The 27050-nt window shown below is 43.3% G+C and overlaps 1 protein-coding gene across 1 annotated transcript in view; it reads right to left on the bottom strand.

Annotated features, from left to right (window-relative positions):
• ATP13A1 (ATPase 13A1) overlaps positions 1 to 27050 on the bottom strand; it is a 1617817-nt gene that overhangs the window by 742761 nt on the left and 848006 nt on the right. The window contains exon 17 of the mRNA XM_044084778.1: positions 17910 to 18018. Coding sequence (XP_043940713.1) covers positions 17910 to 18018 — 109 coding nt within the window. The remainder of the gene's footprint in view (positions 1 to 17909; positions 18019 to 27050) is intronic.

Below are 27050 nucleotides of genomic sequence, written 5' to 3'. Positions count from 1 at the left end.
ATATGACCGGCAGCCAAAAAGTCACATGGTATAAAAGTATTCTTTTTTTAAAAATATACATTTTTGTTTTTTTAAATTTTTTTGTTTTCATATATGCATTATGCTGTTGCATTTTTTAGCTTTGCATATTTATTTATTTTTACATGTTTTGTTTTAATGGTTGAGTCATGTGACTTTTTGGCTGCCTGTCATATGACTCTTTTAGACCTATATATACTCTGCATTTGCATTTGTATTTTCAGTATTGATAAAGGATTTTATCCGAAAGCTTTGCTCTTCACATTAAAGTGGTTTTTCTACTGAGAACGTTGTTTGTCTTGCTCAAGTTTCCTCCCATGTTACAAAGACATGCATCTACAGCATTTCTTCCCAGGCCTCTGCTGAAAACTGACTCCATTCCAAGTTGGACTTTTCCGGTAAACAAGTGTTAAATAAAATAAACATATGCATATCCTAGGACTAAAGTTAAAGCAGGGTGCAGCTTATGTGAAAAAGATGAACACTGGAAGTAATGTTAAGCTGTCTGGAATATGAAGTATTTTCTGTGAAAGTCTACTTTGGAATGTGTAAATACACAGCTATGTTTGTAGTTTCGCAGTAAGGTCTGTAAACAGCAGATGTCATGTTATGGTGATTAAAACTATTCAAAGAATCACAACTGTGATCCTTGGAATAGCAGTACAAGGTATGGTACCCTAAAGTATTACCTCTGCTAAAATTGTACAGCAAAATGAGAATTATAATAAATATGTAAGAGGGGTGTAAGGCCTGCATCCCATGTGGCTGTCACAGTATGTGAAAGATGAAGCTCTCCCATGCAAAAATTTTTATAGCAAATTTCAACATTTGATTTTTTTTTTTTTGTTAGAATTACTGTATTTTTTTCAGTTGTCTGGACTCGTACTATTCAATCTCATACATTTGACATGACCAATGATCCAGAATCACCATCCTGAATTATTTTTTTGTTTATATACCTGTCAAATGTGAAAAATCTAATATTGGTCTTGAAGTGCTGGCATTAATGACAACCAGGAAAGTACAGTTGTGTATACTTACCATAAATGTAGACTTTCGATTGTATTCACTGTTGCAGTCATTACACATTAGGGCAATCTGCTGGCAGGTTGCCCTCAGTCAGCCTGAATAACAAAGTCTTGGGTCCTGTGTCGGTTGCTGTCTCCTCTTCCATGACTTCAGGTCGTCAGGGGTATAAAACATGCAGCCGATGCCATTTTATTCAGTTTTTCTTGCCCCAGATGTCAGGTGCCCCCCCCCCCCCAAATGGGGAGCAAATATATATATGTATATAAATAAACAGTAAATATATATAAATGCACTTTTAGAAACATAAACTTTACCTTCATCTAAAAGCAAATATACCACAAAGGCTTTTGTGTATAGTGAAGGAAAGAAAAGGTATAGAAAGGGGGATGACTGCAACAGTGAATACACTCGAACCATCTACATTTATGGTAAGTGTACACAACTGTACTATGTTCTTCGTGTTTCACTGTTGCAGTCATTACATCTGGGTAGAATCCCAAAGCTATGAATGGGAGGATGGAACTAAACAGCATTAGGAGCGGCTATAAGGCCCTGCAGAACTGCAGTGGCAAAGCCTGCCCTGGATTTGGAGAAAAGAGGCAAATGATAATGCTTTGTGAAGGTATGAACAGAGCTCCAAGTAGCAGCTTCTAGAATGTCTTTGGTTGGAACCCCTCTGAGGAAAAACTGCTGAAGTAAAGGCAGCCTTGGCGGAATGTGATCTGATTCCCATGGGCACAGGTTTAGCATGGTGCAAGTAGCAGAAACGAATGCAGTGGCTTATCCACTTAGAAAAAGTCTGCTTTGATATAGCCTTTCCCTCTGACCCTGCAGCAAATGTTACCAGTAGTTGCTCAGACTTTCTTAGAGATTTTGTCCTGTTTAAGTAGAATCTTAGTTGTCTGTGTACATCCAATGAAAGCAAAATCTGCTCCCCCTTGTTCTGCGGATTTGGGTAAAATGTTGGCAGGTGAATGGTCTGGTTAAGAGCCACACTGGATACCACCTTAGGCATAAAAGAAGGGACACCCTTGTCCGGGTAAAATATAATAAAAGGCTCCACTGTAGTTCTGAAACCCTTCTTGCTGAAGTGACTGCCAAGAGAAAAGCTGTTTTCCAAGACTGAAATTTTATATCCGCAGTAGCTGCTGGTTCAAAATGAGGCAAGGTGAGTTTTTCCAGCACAAAATTGAAGTCCCATGCAGGAGTTGGTGATTTTCTGGGAGGCCTTAAATTTTTGGCCCCTCAAAGATACTGTTTAAGCAGAGGATGAGAAAAGAGGGGAGGCTCTGTGTTGTAATGAGCCGAGATGGCAGAGGCATGGATTTTTATTGAAGAAAAAGATAGGCCCTTGTCAAGCATCTCAGTCAAATATTGTAAAATCTGAGGAATATTGGGCTTTGCTGTGTCTGTTCCTTGTGCTTGGTTCCAAGCACATAATCTCTTCCATTTATCAGCATAAGATTTTCTAGTACTAGACCTTCTGGTTTCCAAAATGACATCCATCACAGATTTACTGAGAGGTGTTGTTTGAATAATTAGTTGATCAGCCATGCTGCTAGATTCAGAGTTTGGAGCTGAGTGTGCAGAATTTGATAGTTCTGCTGAAACAGCACATGAGGTATTTGAGGCAAGTACCATGGAGGAAGCTGAGACATATTCCTTAGAAGTAGGTACCAGTGCTGGAGAGGCCAGTCCGGAGCAACTAGGATAATTATTGTTTTTTCTTGTCTGACTTTTAGTAAGACCTTGGAGAGTAGAGGCAGAGGGGGAAAGGCATAGACTGGTAGGTTTTTCCAGCTGAAGGATAGGGCATCCACTTTCCATGCTTTTTTGTGATGAGTTTTTGTGCAGAATTTGTTCAAATGATAATTTTGGGGAGAGGCAAAAAGATCTATGTCTGGGCTCCCCCATTTCTGTGTTAACATGCTGAAGATTTGTGGATCCAGTTTCCATTCATGCGGGTCCATAAGATTTCTGCTTAGGTCGCCTGCCAGAGTAGTTTGCTTTCCTGGCAGGAATTGAGCTTGAAGATGTATTTGGCAACTCAAGGCTGTGTTCCACAAGGCCATGGCTAGTCTGCAAAGGGGGTAGGAATGTGTACCCCCTGCTTGTTTATGTACCACATAACTGTGGTATTGTCCATCTTTATCAGTAGTTGTCCTGGATGAAGTAAGCCCTTGAAGGCTGTCAGAGCATTCTGAACAGCTAGCATCTCTTTCTGGTTGATATGCAGATGCATTTGGTTTGGGCACCATTTGCCCTGAATGCATCTCCCTGCCAAGTGGGCCCCCCAAGCATAGTCTGATGTGTCTGTAGTTAGGGTTTGGGTGGCAGGGGGTAGAGTGAATGACAGTCCCTTGTTTTGGTGACATGTCTCTGCCCACCAAAGAAACTCCTATTGTAGGCAGGGAATGAGAAGAATCAATGTTTCCAGGCTGTGACAATGTTGACTCCATAAACTTATTAGATACCACTGAAGTTTCCTCATATGTAGTCTTGCATAAGAAATTAGTAGAATGCAGGATGCCATAAACCCTAAAGCCTGCAGAATTTGTCTTGCAGATAAGTGGGTTTTTGTTGCCATTTGTTTGAAATATGTTGTCAGTTGCCTTTGTTTGTCTGGCGTGAGGTAAGCCATCTGGGGCAGATGTATTCAAGCTTGCAACCAGGAATGTAATTATTTGAGAGGGTACTAGTTGTGATTTCTTTTCATTTATGGTGTACCCTAGGCATGCTAGAAGCCTTTTTACAAATGCCAGATGTTGAAGAAGAATGTCCTTGTCCTCTGCTTGAATGAGACAGTCGTCCAGATAAGGGTAAATTTGAATGCTTCTTTGTCTGCAGAGTGCAATTACTGGTGCCAGGCACGTTGTAAAAACCCTGGGTGCAGTAGATAAGCTAAAGAGCAGTGCAGAGAATTGTTAATGCAAAAAACCTGCTTTGAAGCGGAGGTATCTTCGGCATGATTCCCTTATTGGGATATGCAGGTATGCCTCTTAAGTCTAGAGTTACTAACCAAGCATTCCTGCCCAGCATAGGCAGTAGCTGTTGTAAAGTCAGCATTTTGAATTTTGGAATGTCCAGGAACATGTTCAAAATCGATAAGTCCAGTACTGGACGCCATGAATTGTCTTTTCTGGGTATAAGGAAAAGTCTTGAATAAAAACCTTGTCCTTTTTCCTTTTCTGGTACCGGTTGAATAGCCCCCATATCCATGAGGGACATGACATGTTTCTGGGCCTCTGCCCACTGGTTTTGTGGCAGATCCGGCCATCCGTTTGGAATTGGCAAAGTATGGAAATGAAATCTGTACCCCTGGGATACTATGTGTAATACCCACTTGTCATGGGTAATTAACTGCCAATTTTGAGCATGAAGTGCTAGTTTTCCCCCCAAGGGGGCTGCCAAAAGATAAGTGCTTGGTGATGGTAGAGGAAAGTCATTGAGACTGCTTACTGTAGGGTTGTGCTTTGTTTCCTCCAGATTTGGAGGTGGAGGCACCCCACTGCTTTGACCTGCAAGAACCCTGTGATTGGTATCTGGAGCCTTTTGAGCACCTGGATTTGCCCTGAATGGCTCTGTTGGACACAGGAAGGACCAATTTTTAGTAGGCCAGTGTCTACGAAACCTGGGTGGCTGCACTTGCAAGAAATCTTTTACAGTTTGCATAGATTTAGCTTTGTCTTCCATTTTCTTTAAAACCTCTTCTGCCTTATTACCAAACAGATTATCATGCTGCAAAGGGGAATCCAACAATTTAGCTTTAATACGATCAGGCAGATTTTGCTCCTTGAGCCAGGCATGCCTTCTAATCACAGATCCAGTAACAGCGGCCCTACAAGAGGCCTCCAAGGAATCGAAACCACATTGCAAAGTATGCTTTTCAACTTGTTCTGCTGAATGCAATAATTCATGTAACTCTATTTTCCACACAATCAGAAATCAACATAACTTTCTGTTTCAGTAAGCCCATAACATGCTGTTGATATTTAAGCATATGAAACTGGCAGTTTAAAGCCCTGATTGCCAAGGTTGCAGATGTATAAACCTTCTTAACCCATCTATCCAGTGCCCTGGAATCTCTATCAGAAGGGGTAGGATTCTTGGCTGTAGAGGCCTTTACTCCCTTGGGACCCTGAGAAATAGTCTCAGGATCAGCAGCAGGATTTTTGAAAATAAATTTGTGGGAGTCAGGAACCCTGTAATATCTGTCTGGCTTACTAGGAGCCAGAGGCAGAGAATCAGGAGTCATGCTTGATTCCGAGAACACATCATCAACAATGTCTAATACAGGAGGTATTGCTAAAGGCCTATGCTGAGGAAGAAGAAGGATATCCCTAAGCCTCTTTTTTAATTCAGAGAAGTCCTGACTCTCCCAGTGAAAATGTTCCCTCAAGGTATGCAAAGTCTCTCCAAAAGAGTAATCCTCAGGAGGAGATTCAGATGGGCTGGATTCCTCTGCATCAGAATCCTCACAGGGTGAAATAGAAAATTCCTGATCAGAAGAGGAATCAGAAGAAATGGAAACCTGATCTGAAGATTCATAACCAGTGCCTTGCCTAGGCCTCTTAGCAGGGGGAGGTTGGGAACCCCTGATCAAGGTAATTAAATCCTCAGCCATTTTGATCATCTCTTTTTTTAGGCATAGGGGCCTGAGCACGTGGCTCATGTGTCGGTTTTTTAGACGTAGAAGTTGTTTTTGACCTTGTTTTTGTTGCTGGCGTCAGTTTAATATAAAAATGTTGAGGCCTGAAAACACCCTCAGAAGCCAGTGCCTGCTCAGCGGCTCCGGACCCATCTAAGGGAGAGACATCCACGGGTTCAATACTCTGAGAATCTCGCGGCATACCGGACTGCGAATGGGTCTTGGTAGAGGCCTGCGACTCAAAAGTAGCAGGCATCAGGGGCTGCAAAAGCGCCTCACTGAGTACCGGCGAACTGGCAAATGGCTTAGGAGAAGCTTTGTCGTCGGTTTTGGACCTTGACGGTCTGTCTCTGTCTTTTTCTTTGCGTTTTTTGTGAACTCTGGCAGTCAGATTCCTAACCGATGACATTTCAGGATAATTAAATCTTGAACCAAAATATTTAGAAGCAAAAATATACTGATGTTTAATAGTGCGTTGGTTAAATCTAGCACAAAACCGACAGCAAGGCACATTGTGATCTGGGCCTAGGCAAGGAATACAGTACAAATGAAAATCCTTATGAGGTATTTGCTTCCCACAAGTAATGCAATTATTAACTTTTAATGACATCGGTAACGAGCAAGAAAAAGTTTCCCCAATGGGGTACTTAGCTTTAATTTGCAGACTTTGGTTCTGAAACTCGAATACGAAAATTTCAGGAGTCGGCTGACTGGCACTTGCAAACTACTTCTGCTTCGGGCACCGCACAGCAAGAAAGACTGAATAAAAAGGCATCGGCTGCATGTTTTATACCCCTAACGACCTGACGTCATGGAAGAGGAGACAGCAACCGACGCAGGACCCAAGACTTTGTTATTCAGGCCAACTGAGGGCAACCTGCCAGCAGATTACCCAAGTGTAATGACTGCAACAGTGAAACACGAAGAACATCAGACTGGATGTCCAAGATGTTCTTGTCTTGAAGTTAACTGCCTTTTAAAACAAAGTAAACATGTATAGCTACATTCAATCAAATCTGTCACATTCACCTGCAAGATCTCACCAAAAACATTACGATACAGATCTCATACTTAAAATGTACTACAGGAATGCAGGAAAAACATCTGGTAAACAATAATGGTGATAATAAGATGCCTAGCAATTTACACCTTTAAGTAAGTACATCTAAAGGTTCTTTCCTCCCTGCACTTAACAGTGCTTATACCCCAAACAGTGCAGGGCAGTGTGTGACAACCTAGGGTGAATTTGCATCCACACATCCAGTCATCAAGACGATCCTTAAAAGTCGCTGAACTGGTAACTTGGTTTTAGCTGTAGTGGTAAACTTTTTCTGCAGGCTAGTAACATTCTGAGTTAGGAAACTAACCCTCCAGGGAGTTGGTAGTGTAGATTCTCAAGTACATCTAGTTGTAGAGCCTCTGGTTTAAAAAAAAAACAGGAGGTAAATTAGGACAGAGTCTGTCATGGCCCGAAGAGAGAGAGACAGAGGTCACCTCAGAGCAACCAGTACACTACTAAGTATTAGGAGGCCTTTAATTTTCCTGGTTAAAAATCTTTTGGGCATTCCAGGGCTTGCAACTCGAGTTTTAACAGGCTAAGGGAAGGGCCATCCAAGTTTTATCTAGTGCAGATGTTGCAAATTTTCAAAAGTACAATGGGAAAAAGGGGGGGGGTTAATATTCTAGGTATTGCAGCACTCATAAAAACATGTGGTAAGATATGAAAAAATGGGAAATTAAGCTTTACTAGTCTAATGGGAGGGCCTTCCCAGTTTGATCTCCTAGGTATACTCAGGCAATGGAAGAATGACCTAAAGCTCACAGACAATGACCTTTTACTTAACATGCTGATGTCTATTTGTGAAGAGCATGTACCTAGCCAAATTCAACAGCACACACTCACAGTCAAACCCATCCTGTGATCATCACACACACATTCCACAATCCACACAAGCACACAATAAATTATATGCTGAGGCACTGAAAAATTCTTGCCCAAGTGGCAAAGGATTAGTAGCTGCAAGGCCCAGCATAAATTAAGTACTGCAACACCAATAAGTGACAACACAGCTGTGAGTCACCAGGAAACAGCACATCCTAGATGAAATACACCAAAGCGATCTTCAAAGACAGAAATGTACCATTGAATCATGACTACATAGTTAGGCACATGGATTCTACACTCACAAGGCTGGGAAAAAACAGAGTGGCAGTGAGCTGTCTCTCAGGAGCCAAGGGCCCGTAGAATACTTAAACCAAAAAATATGACTACAGCATGGTGGTGGCACATGTTAGGGTAAACAGCCTAGCACTGAAAACTATGAGGGATATGGAGACAAGACAGGACAGCCACGTCAAGGTAGATCTACTTAATGCTAAAGTCTAAAAGAAAAACTGATGGACCATGAGACCCCCCCCCCCCAGCATTTATAGCGTATCCAAGTATGTGCTGTTACAATAACCCAGTTTAAGTGCCCAGAAATCACTCCCTCATTACTTGGGTTTTGTATTTACCACTTGTTTAGAACTGATGGAAACTGGCGGTGCTGTATCCATATTTGTTACAGACCACTATCACCTTCAGAGAGATACCTAAAGACCCCCTAGAAGAGCTCAAAGAGAGTAAGATCATGGACCAGAATATTAACTTAATTTGAGTATAACATCACTACCCATAATGCAGATACAGCCAGGAATGAAACAGAAAATTCTACTCACACCTGGGCAAATGTATTACATTGGCAGTCCCAAACAAATGGGGAGGTCTAACAGCAAACCAGTATACTGGTCTTCAACATTAATAAAGTACGGAATAGAATGACCTCCAAATTAAGGAGAACATCAAACAGCCACATAAGAAACTAATAAAAAGACAAAGTGAAGCCATACCATTACTCAGACTAGCTACAGAGTCAACGACAACTACACATGCTTCTTTAGTTATGTCAGGACAAAATGAAACACCCAACATTGCTCTGAGCTTACTCATAATGGTAATAACCACTCCAACCCAGTGGATATTGCCAACATACTGCCAAATAAATTCATTACCAACTTCACAACAGACATAACTATTGCAAAATCACTTATTCACAACAGAATCAAGAAATCGCAAGCACTGAAGATATTCTCCACAATTAATACTTTGTCCATGGGGCCTGACAATTCTTGGTTGCCTAATTAAGAACACCAAGCAAGCGCTGGTGAACCCACTCTTCAGTCTCTTCAACTTGAGTCTAGCAACTGGTTTTGTCCCATGGGAGTGTCACGATGCCACTCCGTAACTCTACATCAGACCCCAAGAATTACAGGGCCTTCAGCCTAACACTTTTTCTTTTATGCAAAGCCATGGAATGTGTCATAACTGATCTAGTTAACTGGGAAATTAAAAATATTAATCAGACTTAACACCCATCTGTTTGGCTTTGTCAATGGTAGATTCTGTCTAATGAATCTTGTGAACTTCTTTGAGAGGGATACTCAGGCCATAGACTGTAAGGCAAGCTGTCCACACAGCATATAGTGACCTCACCAATGCATTCAATACCATACTGTATGCAAATATAAAAAGCAAGTTTAAAGAGCTCCAAATTGACCCATATGTGGTTAAGAAGATAGCAAATGGCTTGGAGATAGGAATCATACAGTAAGATTTGGGGGTGTCCTCTGAGAGCATGAAGATGACTAGTGGAGTTCTGTGGTGGGACGTCTGCTGTTCAACATCTACAGCTTAGATCCACAGTTATCAAATGAGGATCTTTGATTAGAGTTCACTAATGACTGTAAGCTGGGAGTCATCAAATACCTTCTGATATACCAAGCACTTCGGCAGGAACTTACACTTGTCAATAGCTGGTGTACTAAACATGGGCTCATATTCAATTCCATAAGTAGGGGTATTTCATCCAGGAACAATGAAGTCATAACATCCCTGTACTCCTCCCTTATCAGACTCATTATCGAGTACAATGCCCCCTTCGGCATGTTCCCTGCCAAGCACATGCAGTAGTTGGAGAGACCACAGAGGTTCCTGACCAGAAAAATCCAGGGTCTCAAACACCTATTCTATACAGATAGGCTAACGCCCTGTCCCTCTACTCAGTCTCATACAGGCTGCTTTGAGGTGACCTGTGTCTGGCATACAAGGCCGTCTCAGACTCAGCCTTGATGGAGTTGCTGCATATCTCTAAGTCAAATTCCACCGCTCAACCTGCACACAAGGCCTCAACCTGGTCTGTAACATTAATGGAACTTGCTGGCGGGACAGATATGTGTCCCAGCGACTCCCCAATCTGTGGAATAGACTCCCTCTCCATGTCAAGCAGAGTACCTCACTAGCCCTCCAAGTAGAACCTGGATGACTGGATGGGAAAAACAAAATATACCCCTGGGATCCCACCTGCGTCCCTGCTGGACAGGGAAAACAGGTGCTGATTTTGTGGGAACAGGGGTGTAAATTCTTGGCTAGGCTTATAAGAGCCTCTGGGCCAACAGCCTAGTAACGTCCTATGAACCAATGAACCTATAAGAAAGTGCAATACTGTAGCATTTGGTAAACACCTGAAGCACCAGCTTAAAATGTAGATCACATACCACAAGCTGAAAAGGTCATGAGTGAACTCGGACAAACAGGAAGGATAGATATGTTGGAGAGGGCCTGCCCTTCTCTGAAACAAACTTTCTCTCCAAGTTAAGCAGTGTCACACACTGTCTGCCTTTAAAAAGTAGATGGACAACTGAATAAGAAGTTATGTACCTACCATAACGTTCCATGTTAGTTGTCTTCTCTCGCCTTCTTTCTTGCTGGATGGGTTTGGAGCCAATCCTCGGCTCCAACTCGGCACTTGCTAAGCTCGAGAGCTAATTTTACCAGCTCGAGGCAACCCTATATCCCATGATGCAAGGCGTGACTACCCCAGATCTCGTTTGGTAGCTATAGAAAAACCCTGCCAGTAACCTTCTTCCCAGAAAGGAAGAGGAGGAACTAAATGTGGAAAGAAACCAAGTAAGGTAACCACTAGATACTAGTGACACTTCCTACTGGAGCCCATAGAAGGAATGGATCGTACCCAGAGAAGAGTACAACTTCAAGGTCTGTCCAGGCTAGGGGGAAGGAGGGAGGGACGCAAGAAAAAAGGCGAGAGAAGACAACTAACATGGAACGTTATGGTAGGTACATAACTTCTTAATGTTAAGTTGTCAAACTCGCCTTCACTCTTGCTGGATGGGACCGCATCCCTAGCATCTCTATCCTGGGTGGCTCAATGGAACAGACTCTTGAGAACTGTGGAACCAAACCTAGCCTTGTCTCTGGAGGCCAAGTCCAATTTGTAATGAGAGACAAAGGTGTGAGGAGTGGCCCAAGTGGCTGCCGCACAAATGGTGTCAATAGGTAGCCTATCCTGAAAATCTGTAGAAGTGGATAGGCGTCTGGTAGAATGTGCGTTTGGTTTCGAGGGCAGTTGCTTGCCCCTAAGGAGATGAACATGAGAAATGGTAGAAGACAGCCATCTGGATAAGGTCACCTTGGAGACTGGCAGACCCTTCCTGTTTTCTACATAAGAAAGAAACAGCTGATCAGATTTTCTGAATTGTTTAGTTCTGTCCAAGTAATATCTGAGTTGGCGATGGACATCCAAACAGTGAAGTTTCTGTTCCGCTTTGTCAGAATAATTAGGGAAAAAAACTGGCAAATCAATAGATTGGTTAATATTCGTCTGGGAAGCAACCTTGGGCAAAAAAGATGGATTAGTTCTTAAGGATACTCTATCTTTGTGGAAAACCAAGTACGGGGGACGGACACAGAGAGCATGAAGTTCAGACACCCTCCTGGCTGAAGTAACAGCAACCAGAAAAATTGTCTTCCAGGAAAGAAATTTTAATGAGCATGTAGCAGCCGGTTCAAAGGGGGGCAGAATCAAGGATGCCAGCATTAAATTCAGGTCCCATTGCAGAGGGGGATCTTTGATTGGAGGTTGCAGGAGAAAGATCCCTCTAAGAAAGGCTTTGCAAAGCTTGTGAGACATTATGTTTTGATCCACTAAGCCAACATGAAAATTTGAGATTGCTGCCAGCTGGACCCTAACTGTAGAGGAAGAAGAACCCGATTGAAATATCTCAGCTAAGAAGTCCAAGACTGAATGCACTGGAGCAGTAAAGGGATCTATGTCCCTGGACTTTGCCCAGAAGGAAAAACGCTGCCACTTGCTAGCATAAATCCTTCTGGTAGAAGACTTTAGAGAAGCTACTATGATATCTCGCACAGGATTAGAAATCATAGGGAGCCTGGCTAAGGAAGGAAGTGGAGCAACCAAGCAGTGAGTTTGAGGGAATAAATGGCCTGGTGCAGATGACCCGAGTGGTGGGTCAGAAGATCTGGAACTGGATCCAGATGCCAAGGCTGAACCAAGAGATGACGATGTAGGGACGGAAACCAAATTTGTCGAGGCCAGTAAGGGGCAATGAGAATCAACTTGGCTCTCAAGACGGTAGCTTTCTGAATCACTTGAGGTATCAGCGGGAATGGAGGAAAGGCATAAAGAAGTCCCCGGGGCCAATCCTGGGTTAGAGCATCTCTGGGGGGATGGCCTGGTAGTGGAAAGAGAGAGAAGAAGTCTGGACATTTGCTGTTTTGGGGTGTAGCAAAAAGGTTGCAGGAAGGGACACCCCACTTCTGAAAAATCTCGTCCACTACTGATTGTTTGAGAGACCACTCGTGTGGCATGAGAATAGCTCTGCTCAGTCTGTCCGCTAAGAGGTTGGATTTCCCGGGGATATGCGTTGCTATCAGAAACCGATGAGAGGAGATTGCCCATTGCCAAAGTCTGAGAGCTTCTCGACACTGTGGATAGGACCTGGTCCCGCCCTGTTTGTTGATATACCAGACTACGGACATGTTGTCCGTCTGAACTGCGATAGTCCCTAAAGGAAGAAAGTCGCTGAGGGCTTGCAACGTTAAAAGCACTGCTCTCATCTCTAGGACATTTATGTGCAGATGGTATTCTATGGGTTGCCAAGTCCCATGGACCATCCTGCCCTGATAATGCCCCCACCCCCACCCCATCAGAGAGGCATCCAAAGTGACTGTGGCAACCGGAAATGGGGGAACAAATAGTCGGCCCTGATGGAGTTGCGGAGAAGACATCCACCAGGTTAGGTGACTCTTGCACGATTGCGTCACAAAGATCTCGTGGCGCATGGGGAGCTGCTGGAAGGACCACTGGGTGAACAACATCCACTGCAGAAGATGCATGTGGAAGCGAGCTAAAGGAAGCAGTACGATGGCTGCAGCCATAAGACCTAGCACCTTCAGGACAAATCTGGCCCTGACCTTTTTGCTGAGTAGTATGATCCGAACATACTTTTGGATGTCCAGAATTCTTTGGTTTGTGAGTCTTGCTGACATCCCGACAGTGTCTAATTCTGCGCCTATAAAGGTAATAGATTGGCAAGGCGACAGTGAAGATTTTTCGAAGTTTATAGAAATCCCCAATTGGTTGCAGGTGTGAAGAGTGTAGTCTCTGGCCTTGAGAAGTTGATGCCTGGTGGTGGCAGAGAGGAGCCAGTCATCTAGATACGGAAACACCTGGAATCCTTGACGTCTCAGGTGAGCCGTGACCACTGCCATACATTTGGTAAACACTCTGGGGGCTGTAGTGAGACCAAAGGGCAGGGCTCTGAATTGAAAATGACTGGTCCCCAGCCGAAAGCGGAGAAACCTTCTGGAGCGCCTGTGAATTTTTATGTGATAGTACGCATCCTGAAGGTCTATTGAGCACATCCAGTTGTCCTTGCCCAAAAAGGGTAGAATGGACTGAAGCGTGACCATCCGGAACCTTGCCTTTTTGACAAACTTGTTTAGTTTGCTGAGGTCTAAAATTGGTCTGCAATCTCCCATCTTTTTGGGAACCAAAAAGAATCTTGAGTAGATTCCAGATCCTACTTGGTCTGCTGGCACTAGTTGGATGGCTCTTTTTGCTAGGAGCTTTGATACCTCCAGCTTTGCCAACTCCCTTAGACCGGGTGAAACGTCCGGGAGGGATTGATGAGGAACAGGATATCTCACGAAAAGGATATTGTAACCCTCGGATATGATCGACTGTACCCATTTGTCTTGAGAAAGGGAACGCCAGGTTGTTGGGTACAGCGACAATCTTCCCCCGACTGCCTCCAAGGGTGGACAGTCGGGCAACACCTCAGGGGTGCTGGAAGGGTTTATCAGAGAGAGGCTCTCTGTTACCCTGGTTCTGTGGACCCCCTCTGCCCCTGGGGCGGCGTCTATTGTTATTACCCCCTCTGCCTCTGGGGGTAAACTGACCACGTGCGTCCGGCGTGACCCCCTGAGATTTACAGAACCACATTTTCCCTCCCTTCTGACCTTTGGGATAGGGTCTTGAAGGGGTGGAGAAATGGACTCCTATGGCAGAAAGAGTCTTGCCATCTTGTTCACACCTGGTCAACGTGTCCTTCACCTGAGGTCCGAACAAAGCTGACCCATCGAAGGGAGTATTAGTGAAGGACGCCTTAAAGGGGTCTGCGAAATTACAAAACCGCATCCAGGACTGACGCCTAAGTGCCACTCCTGTGCCTGCGACTCTACTCACCCCATCAGCTGCATAAGAAATGAGCCGCATGGAGGAGTTAGTTATAGAATTTAGGATTCCGAGCTGTGAGTCAATCTTTTCTTGAGCCCCAGCAGCTGACGGATCCTGAACTACCTCACCTAGTTCCTTGAGAATATCTTTCTGAAGCTGGGTAAAGTGACAGAGATAGTTCAGCGAGCGCATAGCGAAGGTCACTGAAGAAAACATCCGCTTACCGTACCTATCCATGGTCCTAGAGTTCTTGTTAGGAGGATGGACAGGTACAGAAGGATCGGCAAGTTCCTTCTTGGTGGCAGCCGCCACTACCATGGCATCAACAGGGACACCCTTGGTGAGAAAATGTTTGTCTGCGGGGGCCGTGATGAATTTAGAAGGCCTCCTGGGGACTGGTTCCACAGAATCCGGGGCCGCCCACGCCTTTCGAGCCACCACTTCCATGAGCGGGTCGAAAGGCGGAGACACCCAGGAGGTGGAGGGTCGAGATCCAAAAGCCTCTAGGTATACCGACTCATCCTCGGAGGGGTTAATGGAAGGCCAGTTCCCCCGCTGCTTAAGGAGTTCCAGGATGTCTGAAAATGAGACATCCTCAGAGGGGGACTGTGGGGAACCCTCCGACTCATCTAAGTCGGTATCTGATGTCGTAGACTCGGGGGAGTCGGTGTGCTTCCTCTTGCACGTCCGCTTACGCGGGGGGTTCTCCCGAAGGATCAGGAGAAACCTTGGAAGAGGAAGTTCTTCCCAATGGGGAAACCTGGGGCGATGGATCTCTAGGTCCGGGAGCAAGAGAATGGGAAGAGACATCGACAGGCACCGAAGAGGGAGGAGCTAATGGAATTGACCGTTGACTCAGCTCCGGGGCTAGAACACTCCTCATCACCTCAAAGGCTCCCCTTCCAGGGAGGCCAGAAGACTCCTGCTCCAAAGAAACTGGAGTCCCCGGTCCCGCTGAAAGAGAAGGCTCCGAGGCCGATGTCGGTGCCGAGCTCACCAATGCCGAAGCTCCAAGAGGAAGAGCGGGGTCGGACAAGGGTCCGATGCCACTCGCCCCCTCGGAGCCGACAAGGGAGACCCGACGACCGGATCCCTCCAAGTAAGGTCTCATGGAGGAGATCGGAGTCGAAGACGACGGAGCCGACAGAGGAGGCTTCGGCTCCGGCGCACACACGGCCAACGTTCCGAGAAGCTCCGGCTCCGATCTCTGAAGGAGAGTCGGAGGAGGAATTTCAGGGGGATGAGGGATAGCGGTCGTCTGCTGAGACGGGCTATGGAGCATCTGGGCCAGTGCCTGTGATTTCAGCAGTCTACTTACCACCCTCTCCAAGTCATGGTCTGACAGCCTGGAAGACCTTGAAGATCGGCTCCGATGGCTCCGCTCCGAAAGCAGAGGAGATCCCGGAGCAGAGTGAATCGACTCCACGGAAGGGGACCAAGATCTCTTCTTGGAAGGAGCCATCGGAGCCGAAGACCCTTCGGTTCCAGTTGGAGCCGACAGCTTATCGGCACCAGACCTGGTCAAAGATACGTCGGCTCCGGCTAGAGCCGACATCGACATCGGCACAAGTGTATCAGAGCCAGCCGGCACCGATAGCACCACCTCAGAGATAGAAAGATCGGCTCCAGCCAGAGCCGATCTCGACTCCGAAGGAGTCGGAGCCACAGCCGAAGGCTTAGGAACCACAGCCTGGGCTTTAGGTGGCTTAGAGGGCTTTCCCGACCCAGTCTTGGTCGGGGAGCCCTCTGGTTTCAACAAGCCACATAGGATTAATTTGTTCCTACGTTCCTGCAGGACTCTCTGGCTGAAGGAGTGACAAATAGCACAGGAGTCCTGCAGGTGTAGAGGCCCCAGGCAGTACACACAAGAAGTGTGACCATCTGTCAGAGACATTTTCTGACAGCACGAGTCACACTTCTTGAAGCCTGAGACCTTTACCTCTTTGGACATGGTATGCCCACCCAAAAAACACACACACACACACACCAGTCACACAGTTAGTCAATAAAAAGGGAAAAAATTGAATAACACACCCACACTTCCTGACAGAAAAATAATGGAAGGGAGGCTTAAGGCCTGAGGGAGGAAAAAAACTATCCCTATACAAAGGAGAAAGGGTATATAGGGTAAGATAGGTAGGTATTAGTTAACTCTAACTATTAAGGGAAAGAAATGGGAAAAATGAAAATTTTTCTGACTGACTTTAGTATAATAATACTAAGACTTTACCTGAGCTGGTAAAAGGAGACCTCTTCGCGAAGCGGCAAATGAGATCTGGGGTAGTCACGCCTTGCATCAGGGTTGCCTCGAGCTGGTAAAATTAGCTCTCGAGCTTAGCAAGTGCCTCGGCTCCGAACCCATCCAGCAAGAATGAAGGCGAGTTTGACAACTTAACATCGTGTATTTACAAACTCATGCATGGGATGCCTGTCCTGGCCCTCCTTGAAAAAGAAGGGTAAGGCCTAAGAGTGGACATTGGCAAAGCAGAAATTGCCTTGGGCTTAGCTGCCTAGTAACACCTATGATCCTAGTATGAGCAGATGAGATGAGACTGAAAGGAGCTTCCAGAGTCAGTTTCACAGTAGGGACACGGCAACATAACAGCCACAGAGTTTAAATACACAACATAGCCAGAGTGGGTGGGAAAAATACAATATAGTTGCACAACATCAGCAGTCACAGAACTGTAGCAGCTCCCAAAGATTCAAACATTTTTCACTCTGCTTAGCTTGGATAAAAAATACTACTCGGTTCCACCCACAAATCCACTATATTTAATCCATATGCAGTCAGAGAATGAAAAACAAATCTTTGCTAACAGGTTATTAACATACAACATTTAAAACTCTAAGTGATGAAGTTTGATTCTTTCCCTCAACAAAGGCTACTGATGTTTGTCTTCAATAAAACTAGCATAGCTGTGTTGTGGTGTCCTCCCGAGCCACATCACTGAAAAGCACTGAAATACATGCACCCTCCTCAACCCTCTAAAGTTCAGCTTCACATAAACAACTTATTAGGAGAATAAATGGCATTGCTGTCACTGCTCCAAACTCCTGTGCTGTGTCACTGCTGTCTCTAGTTTTGCAATTTCGTTAATCTTTTCTTACGAGCACTCATCTGAGCTTCTATAAATCCAGCAACACAAAGAAAGACTAAGATGAATGCAAGTACAGCTTTAAATCGTAAAATAGTCCACTCAGAATAAAACAGTGTAAGCAAGGCACAATCCAGGATACAGCAATACGTTGCAGTAAAAACAGGTTTAATAAAAAAGTTAGCGCTTTCACAACAGAACTTGTTGCTTCATCAGACTAACATATAATGAAAAACAGCACACTATACAACAACCAAAATAATTAAGGAGCTTCTATAAACCCTTCACAAAATGAATTTCAATGTCTCTATCACTGGTGTCAGCTCTGCTACAGTCACCTTCCTTAATGGACTTAAACTTCTTTCAAATATTCTGGTCTCTGGTCTCAGAGGTTTCAGCCCCCCCCCCAGACAGTGAAAACAGCTACAGATTTAACAACGTCAACTGCAATTACAAATGTACCACCAAATGGCATTCCAATCCCTCCTCCGACACCAAACTATCCCACAGGCAACAGTTTACCTTTTGTACACGGAGCCTGAAGAATGAGTGTGTGCTGCTTATGGATAAAGTTGAGTTCCCGTGCCACATGACAGGCAGTAAGAGGGTTGTCTCCAGTGATCATCACAACCTTAAAAATAACATAAATGACATAAATGACATAAGTTTACAAGTATTAGATAATCAAAACAACTTTCATAAAACCAACAGGAACAGTAATTCAGCATGATTCTAGAAATATATCTTTAACTTCCAATGGCAACAATTGTTCCAAAAGCTAATATTTTTATAAAACAGAATGAACAAAGAAACTCACTCATCAGACTTGGATGGTCTCCTGTGCATTATCTTCGTTGGAAAGTGTAGATTTCAACATCAGAAAAGGGTAATTAATATGTCAGGCTAGGAGTCCAGCCTTCAGATCCATCAGATTATACAAGACCCCACAACAAAGAGGGTCTACCACCCCAAAACGAAAAGTTAGCCTAGGTAAGCAATGTCCTCCCCTGCAAGAAGCAGCCATCAGGTAACAGAGATGAAAGAGTCAAGGATAGGCCTACAAAGGGTTTGGTGGGGATATCTGCTTTAGGGTCCTGAGATCAGGTACACAGAAAAGTGTGTGTGTGTGTGTGTGTGTGTATGTATGTATGTGTGTGCGTGTATATATATATATATATATATATATATATATATATATATATATATATATATATATATAGGACTATGTCGAATTTGCGCTTATGCATTTACGTTATCCTACGGAAGTGTTTGGCTGGGTTGGTGTCTGCAGTTTAAGGTGAGTGAGTGTGCGCGAGTGTTTTTGTAACTTGTACGAATGGGTTAGGGTAGTGAGGTAGAGGTATGAGTGTGTGTGTGCTGGCTGTGTGTGATTTTTTTTTGTTACTATTTGTGCGACCTCGAAGTTAGCATATATAAGTGGGGGGGGGTGCAGGGGGGCTTGCCCCCCTGCATTTGTGCAGTGTAGTTGTGTGTCTGTCTGGTGTGTTATATGTCATTGTTTTGTGGTATGGGTGTTATGGTTTGTGTGTTGTATGCTGTGTGTTCAGTGTCGTGGTTTCGTGAATGTGAGGTGTTGGTGTTCTGATGGTTTCGGCTTTATACTGTCGAAATGCTGAAATTCGATATTTCGGCAATATGAACTGAAACCATATATATATATATATATATAAATATATATATATATATATATATATATATATATATATATATATATATATATATATATATAATCTATATCTATATATATATATATATATATATATATATATATATATTATATATATATATATATATCTATATATCTATATATATATATATATATATATATATATATATAAAAATCACACACACTATACACTGTACGTGTTTGAGTGTGTGTGTCCTCACTTATGAGTTATCGAGTTTCAACCCAACAAGGACTCAGTCTGCAGAGTTAAACTGGTCAGGAACTTGGAAAAAAAACTAAAAGTGTTTTTGCAGGGGGCAATGCACCTCTGCATCCTCGTGTGAGGAGTAAAGCTCCCTGCCTCCAAACTTATGTATGCCAAGTTCACAGTCACATAAACAAAAAGAAAGGAAAAACTCAGAGTAAAAGAGAAATCACTGATGGAGCACATTTACAAAAGACACTGGTGGCCAACTCCTCTGGAAAACAGTAATCAGAATAGATCAACATTATGAAACTGAACTGTGATTTGAGACTTCATTGGTTTTGAACTTGGCAAGGTGTAGGCGAGCATTACATGTGACACGTGCATGTGAGGGTAAGCCACCACAGTCTCCTACACCACAGAAAAAACAGGTTGGAAATTGGGCATCGATCTGTGGCCTTGGTCAAATGTTAAACCCAAACCACAAGGGCCTCTCAAAGGTCAAATGTAAAAGACAAGAAGAGTGTTAGATATGGAGTAGTTAACTGTAATGTTAAAAGAACTGGGTAGATATTGGCATTTCATGTACTACAACATTCTAGAAAAATCTCAATCAGAATATACACTTTAATAAGGCTACACCATATCTGTGGTGCCCATCTTAGCTGGCAATCTAAACACCAACAGTTTATGAATATAGAACTAGAGAAAGTACAGCTGTCCTGCTAACTTCCCACAATAGTAGGTGTTCATGTGTGGTCACTGCTACAGTCATAACTTCAGGGAACTCTTTCCCACAATAAAGTCCAGTGTCTGGCCACTTTCAGTGAGAGCTCCCTTCTTCCTTAGTTGGGCAGACATTGTCTTACCTCACAAGTCTTCATATATTTGGCATAAAGGTGACTACTGCATGGGCTACCCTTGGTTCTTCCTTGCCTCTCATAGGCCAGATCAGTTTGACTGTAAAAGGCATACATTTTCCAGAGTTCCTGATGTGACACCCAAGGAGAACTAGTCTTTTTGAGGGGCTGGAAAAAGCATAAATAAAAGGAGACAAGAGACCATGTATGGGGGGTGGGCATGCATACCCAGCTGACCCCATGTTCCTGAAAGATAAAAGAAATGGTGGAAGGGGACCTGGACTGCAACGGTAATCACCGTTAAACATCTACTATTATGGTAAACTTTCCTCAGTTGTACTATGTTCTTAGTACTGATCACTGCTGTAGTCACAACTTCAGTGAAGAGAACCAAAACAGGTTATCTAATCATGTAGAGTGATTTGACTGCTGGGTAGAAGAGGAAGACAGCAAGCACTTCACTAGCAGAAATGAATTCAGTTCTATCCCTAGAGATAAGGCCCAATCTGTATTACTTAGCAAAGGTATGGACCAATGACCATGTGGCTGACTATAAAATGTCCTGTGCATTAAGTCCTTTCAGACAGGCTACAGTTGTACAATAGTATTACCGACTCTTCCTTGTAAAAGCCTGCTATGTGCTTTTTGACAAATTATGATGCACTAGGTTACCATTTAGAAACAATACACTTGGACATTGGAAATCCTTTTTTTTATGTAAGCAAAGGCTACAAAACAGCTGGTCTGTCTTTCTAATGTCATTGGTTCGGTTTGTTTTTAATTGGCCAGCTAGACACTACATGTTATCAGAAGAGAATACATATCTGCCATACTTGAAAAATATATTACTAAAACTGAACAAATATACTTGTCTTCAACAGCGTACTTGCATGGAAGAACAAAAAGAAAAGTCTTGTAGTCAACTTACCACATCTCCAGTGTCTGTGAATATCCAAGTGAATGAGTAACTTTCTCACATGCTCAGAGGTGTAGGGAAAAGAATGGTACTTTGGACAGCTTGGTTCAGAGCTACTTCACTAACAACTTTGGGCAAAAAGGGACTGGAGTGGAGGGTCATGCTTTCTTTGAGAAATACCAGGAAAAGTTCAATGCACATTACGACATGAAGCTCTGATATCATTCTGACTTACGTGACTGCATTCAAAAAGGCCACTTTCTAAGAAAAAAAGCTTTAAAGTTGTAGTTGCTGCTGATACAAATGATGCCAAGGTCACATTTTTCCAGCACAAAACTGAAATCTCAGGCTGGACACAATATCTGGGGTGTTGTGGGCTAAGGTGCAAGATGTCTTTCAGATGTCCCTCAAAACACACCAGACACCTGCAGCAACTGAAAAGACCCCAAAAGTACCTCACCAAGAGGATCAAAGGGCTCAAACAGATGCCATATGCTGCCCGGTTAAAGAAACTCCAGCTCTACTCAGTGGCATACTGCCTGTTCAGAGGCGATCTGTGCCTGACGTATAAAGCCATGTCCAACCCGGAATTAATGGATATGCTGCACCTCAGAAAATCCAAATCCCATCGAGCTACGCGCTCGAGAGACTTGAACCTCGGCACTGAAATAAATAGGACATGCTGGAGGGACAGATTCATAACCCAGAGGCTCCCTTCACAAATCCCAGTCCAGGTTAGGCAGAGTCCCTCATTGACTCTCTTCAAGAGGAATCTTGATGAGTGGATGGGAGATCATAGGTTTACCCCGGATATCACTTCTGTGTCACTGTTAGACAGAGGCACAGTATACTAACCTCGAAAAAGGGCATAGCAAAATAAATTTAAAATGGGTGGCGAAAGCCAAACACATTCTGGCTAGGCTTATAAATTCCCTAGGGCAGATAGCCTAGCATGAACCTATGAAAAACTGCTTAACAAGAAGTCAGGAGGCCAAGACAGGGAGGTCTATGGGCAGTTAGGCAGACATGGCCAAGAGATGCACTTTAACAGAGATTTACATTAAACAAGAAAAAAAAGTTTACAGGGGTACTGAAGAATCCTTCAGTACATCTCACTATTTAGAGTGCAGTTTCCACAAGGTAAATCTGTTCCATTTTAGCTAGGTAGGATTCTTCTCATACTAGGCCTCAACTTCTCTCATGATTTTTATCATGTTTTTTAGGGCAGTCAAACAATTACAAGCTACTACACTCACGTTGGACAGGTGGGGTGTACAAGAGCCCCCTGCATTGGAATGTCACTGGAATATCGAACTAATTTGTACAGATGTTTGTAAAGTTACTTGTGTTAAAAATGTATCAACAGTGGGTCCTACTGAACAGAAAAGAAATAAAATATACATGTATGTCAGTATTGTTAATTGTTGAAGTATATACTTTGTAACAGACAATACTGGATGGGAAGGGGTTAAGGTCAGTCCAGTTAACCCTAAGAAAAAAATAGCTTGAAATTAAATGACTTGGTTTAGACTATAAAGATTTTATCTCACAGGTCTGAATATAGCCAGAGATGCAAGGTCTGGGCTGGGATCAAGCTCTTATTGTCCATAGTGGTGAACTAACTGCTACCCTGGGGTGCCAGAGAATGGTTAATTAGTCTCTGCAAGAAGGATGAAAGAGTTGGAATTATTTTACAGTTCCCAGATGCTGTATTAACTCTTAACAAAGTTCTAGGTGTGTACTGTGATACATCTGTGCCAGATCCTGGCTCAAGGTTCTAGTGACAGGGTAGTGTGGAAACCACAGAATCCGTGACTAGATGTGATGTCATTATGTAACCAGCACTGAAACTGTATTTAGATACTACAGAGAGATGTGATAGATGACACTCAGCACTCTGTTTTGGAAATGACAAGACCACTCACCCACTTCATCTTGCCGTGCTTTAGTAAGTAACTTAACTAGAGAAGAGCAATTCTTCAGTCACTTAGGAAAATATAGTGAGATTAGCTAAAATTATTGTTTTTCTGTATCTGGCTGTCTTTCCATCTTTGTTATTTTTTCATATTTCCTGTAAAATGAAACTCTGGTGTTTATCGTAAATAGTATTTTTAAGTTTTCTATTGTATTACTTATTATTAAATATATTTATACTTCTCATTGTGGCTGGTCTTTTAGAAACTATTTTAACCTCTGAGAGTAATTGCATTTATTTGGTGGCACTGTGGCGTCACGCCCCTGAATGTCTTGCCAAATTGGTTAACACTACCATTTGTATTCGTATTAATTTCACTAAAAGTAATTGGGCACCCTGATAAGAGCCCTTAAGTAGCTTGCTGGTGGCAGTGAACCTACCTTATAGTCTGGGTGGAGGTGGGATAGCAGGCAAATCTGTGCCAGCCTTTCCTAGGGGCGCATGTGCACTCGCACGCACGTGTGTGTGTGTGTGTGTGTGCGTGATCTACTTGGAACAGGGACATAAAGCACTGATTTCTGTAGAAAGAAAGGTGGAGACTTATTTGGGGCCCGGAGAGGAAGTCCAGCCCAAAGACTGAAGCGTGCTCCCTGTGTGTTCTTAAGGGAAATTGTGCTTGGTACAGAGAGCAGCATCTGAAAATACTATGTGTATCTATTTTTCTCTTAAAGTGAACGTTCCCCACAAGTCTCACTGGTGAGGATTGAAGCTTCTTGATTAATGGTCCAGAGGAGGGGCCTCACAAACATTCAGGACAGCTTCCTGAATTTGAGAAACAGCTACTGGCCTAAGTGGGCCCAGTCCCAGAATGGTCCAAGGTTCCTTTCTGGGAAGTTGAGCCCCTTTTGTCACTGCCACTGGAAATGTTTTATCATTAAGGAGATATTTCCTGGTTGTGCATCAGAAATCAGTGTGTTCTCACTGTGTGTCAAAGGATGTGGAGGATACATGTGTCTTGTTTGACAGCTTAGAGAAGTAAGGCTATCAGCTGTCAAAGAACTGCTTCCTGTAGTCCAGGTTTCATTCAATTCTCTCCTATTTTTACCCACCGTGTGACTCTGAGTAAGTTACTTAACTATATAGTGCTATGGGACTGCTGAAAAAACTGTTCTAATATATAAATTTCTGGACCCACATGTCAAGGAGGAATCTTTGAATTACGGACCGATAATCTAAATTCTCATCTTCATTGGAATGTGAGAAGTGTGAGCTCCTCACAGGGGACTGTTCCTTTCTGCTTTTTGGATACAGGACTTTATACATAGATGACTGTGCATGGACCAAGCTTTAGACTTAACAGAAACTAGAACAACACTTGAGCAGCTTACTTCAGTCTTGAGAGGAAGCTAGGGGAGCTCCAAGAACTGCTGACCCAGTAAGTGGCAGTTGTTTCTTTCTGAAGACCTTAGAAGTCTGGGTCTTCTGATGAGGGGCAACTATAGAAAATTTGGAAGCCTGTGGGATGTGTGTGTTGGGGGGAGGTGTCCCTGAGTTCCTGCTTCTTATCAGCATGAATGCTCTTCCTTGATTATTAACAAGGGGATAATGTCCTGCTCCTGTGTCAGCATGGATGCTCTTCCTTGATTATTAACAAGGGGATACTGTCCTGCTCCTGTGTCAGCACGGATGTTCTTCCTTGATTATTAACAAGGGGATACTGTCCTGCTCCTGTGTCAGCATAGATGCTCTTCCTTGATTATTAACAAGGGGATACTGCCCTGCTCCTGTGTCAGCACGGATGCTCTTCCTTGATTACTAACAAGGGGATACTGACCTGCTCCTGTTTCAGCACAAATCCTCTTCCTTGATTATTAACAAGGGGATACTGTCCTGCTCCTGTGTCAGCATGGATCCTTTTCCTTGATTATTAACAAGGGGATACTGTCCTGCTCCTGTGTCAGCACAGATGCTCTTCCATGATTACTAACAAGAGGATACTGTCCTGCTCCTGTGTCAGCACGGATGCTCTTCCTTGATTATTACCAAGGGGATACTGTCTTGCTCCTGTGTCAGCATGGATGCTCTTCCTTGATTATTAACAAGGGGATACTGTCCTGCTCCTGTGTACAAATTATCTGGTGTTCACAGAGGATATTTGTTTCCTGTCAACTGACTACTTCTTCGGTAGCTGTTTGGTCTGTTGGGATGCATTCCTCACAACAGTGCTGTAGCCTACAAAGATGTTCTGCTGTAGCAGCTGTCAAGGCTGGAAGCTAGTCATGCACCTTTGCAGAGCTGATGTCCTCACACAGAGGAAGGCAAAGGGAGCTGTCTGACAATTTTGTCTATTTTAGATTCAGCTTAGACTAACCTCTACCCACTCCCTCCCCCCACCCCCAAGGGGGATGTTTGCATAGCAAATGTGCAAATCTGAGCACAAGGTGGACTTGTGTATAATGGCTACCAGTTGCCGTTTGTTCAGGTAGGCCAGGATGGCCTTACATCTGGCCCTGACAGCCTTCTATTTGAGTTCCTGATAAATATCACAAGCAGAAACACGATATAACCACAAACAAGAAAACACATTTATCACAGAAGTCTTTGTAAGAGATAAGACGTCTGCAATCACAGCAACAATGGCGGGGGCAAAAATGCCCTATACTTCTGTGCTGGATGTACACCTCAGAGATACCTGACCTTCTTACTGCAAATCTAAACAAAAAAAATGGATGAGTTACATCTCTGGTTTATCAACAAAATGGTGCATTTTAATACAGTTAAGTGTACAGTCCCCCCGCTTTGGTTTTGGGAATAAATACTGTTATGAAATACTGCCGGATCAGGCACAGTTAAAGATTGCGGAACAGGTTCCAGATTACTTCTGAAATCCAAAGCAAATGTTATCTCTATTATAAAGAGATGTCAAGGTATAATGACAGATGTACTTAGGACATATAGTAACAGGGACGGTAAGGTACAGATTCCATTACAGAAGACCTTAATTAGGTCACGTATTCAGAACTGTGGGGCTGTTTGCATTCACAACTGTTCAAAAAGAAAACCTGAGAACTTTCTGACAAATACCAAGATTACTGAATCTGCAGTAAAATGACAAGGTAAAGTCTTTAAATCTATATTCAATACACTACAAACTATTAAGAGACACAATTACAATGTACAAAATTTTTATTTATTTATCCTCTGTTGACCAGGTTAGTACCACTAAGCTGGTACCCTCTTTTCAGGGGAGATCTGAGGTGATATTTACATTACTTGGGGAAATTTGACCAGGGCACTGAGGAACTTCCCCTACTCTTCTTTGATAGCTGCCTTGGGATCTTTTACAAGCTCCTGAGCTGCCATCAACTCAAGCACATGGGACCTTGGTTTAATTTAAGTTTTCTAAAATATTCTTTACTAAGTTTTATTCGCATTTGTTCTTGTTTTATTGCTGAACCTTCATCAATTCCCAAATATTTATAAACTCCCTCTTGCTCAAGTTCTTCTGCATCCCATTCTTGTCCCAAACTGATGTTTTCTTGGTGCTGCAGTTTTCCTGCTTTAAAGGTTGCTTTTGCCCGCTTATCAAGACCAAATAACATTCTTATATCATCTGAAAAAGTTTTTACAACTTGCAGTTGTGCTTTCAATTCCTAGTCTGATGGGCTGTATAGTTTTTTAAATCATCAACAAAGATGAGAAGTCTTTAAACTTTGTTGTTGTTTTCTAGGAGCCAAATTATAGCCATGGCCTAATCTGTTACGTAAGATTTAACCCTTAATGGGTTAAGGGCAAGACATAATAGGAGAGGTGACAGGGAATCACCCTGGAATATCCCCCTTTGGATTTTTATCACCAGAATAATAATTTGCCCTTTATCATGGCTTAACTGCAAAGTGGACTGGCACTGTTTCATGGTCACTGTAATGTAGTTGATAAGCGCAGGATGTAACTTATACATTTTTGAGTACTCTTTTATCCGTGAATCAAATGCTTTTTTGTAGTCAATCCATGCCATACTTAGATTTGTCCCCTTTTTACAGTTCTCCATTATGGCTATTTAGCAACAAATGATCCTCT

This window comes from Protopterus annectens, chromosome 9.part0, assembly GCF_019279795.1.
Source record: "Protopterus annectens isolate FY-2018-M chromosome 9.part0, PAN1.0, whole genome shotgun sequence".
Classification (NCBI taxonomy): Eukaryota; Metazoa; Chordata; order Ceratodontiformes; family Protopteridae; genus Protopterus; species Protopterus annectens.
The sequence above is the reverse complement of the archived record's forward strand: the minus strand, read 5'-3'. Positions and strand labels throughout refer to the sequence as shown.